General features: G+C 37.3%; 1 protein-coding gene across 2 annotated transcripts in view; it reads left to right on the top strand.

Moving 5' to 3' along the window:
• Nucleotides 1-3,626, top strand: part of LOC107677176 (guanine nucleotide-binding protein G(olf) subunit alpha-like) — a 31,091-nt gene that overhangs the window by 10,797 nt on the left and 16,668 nt on the right. For both annotated transcript variants that reach the window (XM_016471973.1, XM_016471974.1), the window contains exons 2-4: nt 65-137; nt 1,024-1,078; nt 1,178-1,297. In XM_016471973.1, the coding sequence (XP_016327459.1) occupies nt 65-137; nt 1,024-1,078; nt 1,178-1,297 (248 nt within the window). The remainder of the gene's footprint in view (nt 1-64; nt 138-1,023; nt 1,079-1,177; nt 1,298-3,626) is intronic.

Below are 3,626 nucleotides of genomic sequence, written 5' to 3' on the forward strand. Positions count from 1 at the left end.
ACCGTGATATCTGAAGTATCTGAGAGACTTTGCATGTATTCACACGGCTGTGTTTGCTTCCTAGGTGCTGGGGAATCGGGGAAAAGCACTATTGTGAAGCAGATGAGAATTCTTCATGTCAACGGGTTTAATGCGGAGTGAGTACCTGTTTACTGTACTGATGTCACATATGTGCATGTGAGGGCATTATGTGAGTGCTGGGCCCTGTCTTCAGCCTCGGCATGGCGAAGGAAACCCTCATACATGCTGAAGCAGATAGTGATGTAGCACTACATGCTATCAGCTAGTGCCTCACTGCAACATCACCGTTATGTGCTCATACAGAATCTGTACGTGAGTGAGAAGTGACTAAAATCATAGAATCACAGACTGAATCTTCATCAGGCCTCTAAAGTTTCATGCATGTTTCTTTAAAAGAGTTTTTGCATACTGATAGTAATTGTAATAGCATATCTAAATGACAGAGCTTAATTAGAAATTCTGTGCAACTGTGTGTTCAGCTACAAACTACTTTTATGTTGATTAGAGAGCACCGTAAAAGTAGTTCATATGACTTGTGCATTATATTTTTCAAGTCTTCTGAAGTCATATGATAGGTTTGTTTGTGCCAGGAAGAGGCTGAAATTCACATGGTTAGTTACTTAAGATCTTTCCCTTCGCTTAAGCTCTCAAATTCTCATTCTCAGTTTCATGACACATCAAGTTTTGGCTTGGAATATGGTTCACAAATTGTATAGTTTTTGTCATTTTGAAAGCTTGACAGATGCTGTCATTTTGAGCTGTCACTGTGTTGGAAGAGAGCTGAATGAAGATTCTCTGAAATATCTCCTTTTGTGTTCCACAGAAATGTTTTTTTTGGAATGAAATGATGACAAAATTAACATATTTTTTATAAGAGCTATTCCTAGAACCGGTAGTTGGAGATTTGAAATTCAGTCTTGCAATTTATTATTATTTTTATATATATATATATATTTTTTTTTTTTCTGTCTTTTGACCAAATTTAAATGTTTTCACATACAGGGAAAAGAAACAGAAAATTCAAGACATTCGCAAAAATGTGAAGAACGCCATCGGGGTAAGTGAGCCGCTCTCATTTCTGATTTAGTTTCTACAAGTTGTTTTCTAGATCTAATCTCGGTCTCACGGCTCATAACTCTTTGCTTTTTATTTCTAGACCATAGTGTCTGCAATGAGCACTTTAATACCACCCGTCCCACTCGCTAATCCAGAGGACCAGTTTAGGATCAACTATATCAAAAGCATAGCGCCGCTCTCTGACTTTGATTACACACAGGTAAGGAGCCTCATTTTCATAATTTACCCAGGATGCTTTGAATGACATTTGAATTTGTGTAAATGTTCTGAGGTTTTTGAACCGCTTACCGAGAGGTTTTGTATGAGTCTTTTGATTTATGAAAATACCAATTGTTGCATGATCTTTTTTTAAATCATGTACTTAAGGAGAAGTTCCTGCGACTAACTGAAAGTTTGAATATGTTACTGACGAAAGTTACTTTGTGGGAATGCAGAGACTGATTGCTTTGTTGTTGTTTGAGTATGCAGTTTAAATGGGTGGTAAATTTGATAATTTTTAACAGTAAGAATAAAAATTAGGCCTTAATTTTATCAGCAGTGTGGGATAGAGTTCTAGCATTTCTAGCAGAATTCATTTACAGACATGCTCGATTATCATGTAGATGTGTTTTCATTTTTAACATTTAGTGTTTAGTGTATATTTATATATTTTTGACAGTAATTACAATATTGTAATTACATTAAAAAGTAGTAAAATACTGTATTTTTTAAATTATGCATAATGTAATATGGTTAGCATGTTGCTATGATAGCTTATGTTCTGTTTGTACTTTGTCATGTATTGTTGTTGCATCTGCTTATGTTAAATTACAGGTGTTTGTGGGGTATTTTGGGTTCATATGTAGAATTAAATTTCCAGATTGACTAATCCAGGAGACCTTGACTAATCCACGGGACAGAGAAAGTTTTCACATTAAATGCATTTGCATCAATTGCTTTAGTTGTCGGTTGACTGAGTGTAATTCAGGACAAAGATACAAATATAGTCTTTGCATTTGTCGGTGAGTGAAGCTTGTTGTAATTTAGACATTTTGTGTTTGCTTAAAGTAGCTGTGTGTTTTAGCCACAGGTTGGCATAGGTTTACTGAAACTGGTATTTGTGCCAGTCATTAGAAGACACCGAAGTAATGGAAAAATTGTCACTGTCGTTTTCTCAGCTTTACTTGTTTCAGGGTATCAAGTGAAAACTTTGGAATTGGGTTGTTCTGGGGAATTTTCAGTGAAATGCGTAGAATTCCATCTGATCAGGCTGAATCAAACTGAAACTGACACTAAGGCTACGTCCACACGAAGCCAGAGCTTTCCCTATCCGATCTTTTTTTTCCCCTCGTCTCAAGAAATATCTGCATCCACACGAAACTGACACAAAACGATGTAGTATACATGCCAGACCAGCATGTGGCGCTGTAATTCTGCCACAGAGATGCACTAAAAACGGAGAAGACTTGGACTATGAGCATGAACCTTGCGCGCGGTATGCAAACGAACATGGAACAATACATTTATTAATCTGTGTTAATGTTAGTTAATAAAAAGACAATCATTCAGTGTTTGTTCATGTTTTTGTTGCTGTTACGTGACGTAGCGGTGTCTGACTTGGGGCGAGACGTGGGCTGATGACGTCATCGTTTCAGAAAATATACGGATTCGCTGTCCACACGAAAACGCAAAGGCGGCGTTTTCAGATTTATCCACTCTGGGACCCGATTTTAAAAAATATCGGTTTCACTCTCCCAAAACGGCGGATCCGTGTGGACGAAACGCCTGCCCTGGCCTATACGATACAAAATTTATGTGTATACAGCTAAACGCGTCTCCGTGTGGACGGGGCCTAATTCTAAACTGTAGAAGTTCTCTCTGTCGTACTGATTCTGTCTGTTAGCATAGCATATGTTTCTGCTGTGTTTACATTTTGTTTGGTTTGCATTAAACAGTGTGCAATGGGGTCAGGTATTTTTTATTATTATTTAGTTGTGGTGTTCTAGCACATTTAATGCCTTTTCAGAAAAGTTGGACAGTGATATGGCAGATGTCTTGACTTTTGGTTGCACAAATGTTGGCTCTGTTTTCAGACTGTCATTTTCAGACAATATGGTTTCCACTGGAATGGAGATCTGTAATTAGACAGTTTTAGACCACAGATCTTCTCTCAGCTCCTGGATTTCTCTTGAAGTAATTAATGGCAGATCTTTTCTCACACATGAATTCACCAATTTTAGAATGCTTGTACGGTTGGATTGTAAATACTGGAAAATCCAGAAAGTTCAGTTCTTATTTAGTGAGTAATTTGTGGTTTACTCTTGGGTTCAACAGGTGATAGATACAATATTGACTGCTGAAATGTATTATTGTTTTATCTTAAATGACTATTTCCCCCCAAAATAAAAATAAAATGCTGAAAATGTACTCACCCTCAGGCCATCCAAGATGTAGATGAGTTTGTTTCTTCATCATTTAGCATCACATCACTTGTTCACCAATGGATCCTCTACAGTGAATGGGTGCCGTCAGAATGAGAGTCCAAACAG

Source organism: Sinocyclocheilus anshuiensis, unplaced genomic scaffold (genome assembly GCF_001515605.1).
Source record: "Sinocyclocheilus anshuiensis isolate Anshui unplaced genomic scaffold, SAMN03320099.WGS_v1.1 scaffold392, whole genome shotgun sequence".
In the NCBI taxonomy this organism is placed as follows: domain Eukaryota; kingdom Metazoa; phylum Chordata; class Actinopteri; order Cypriniformes; family Cyprinidae; genus Sinocyclocheilus; species Sinocyclocheilus anshuiensis.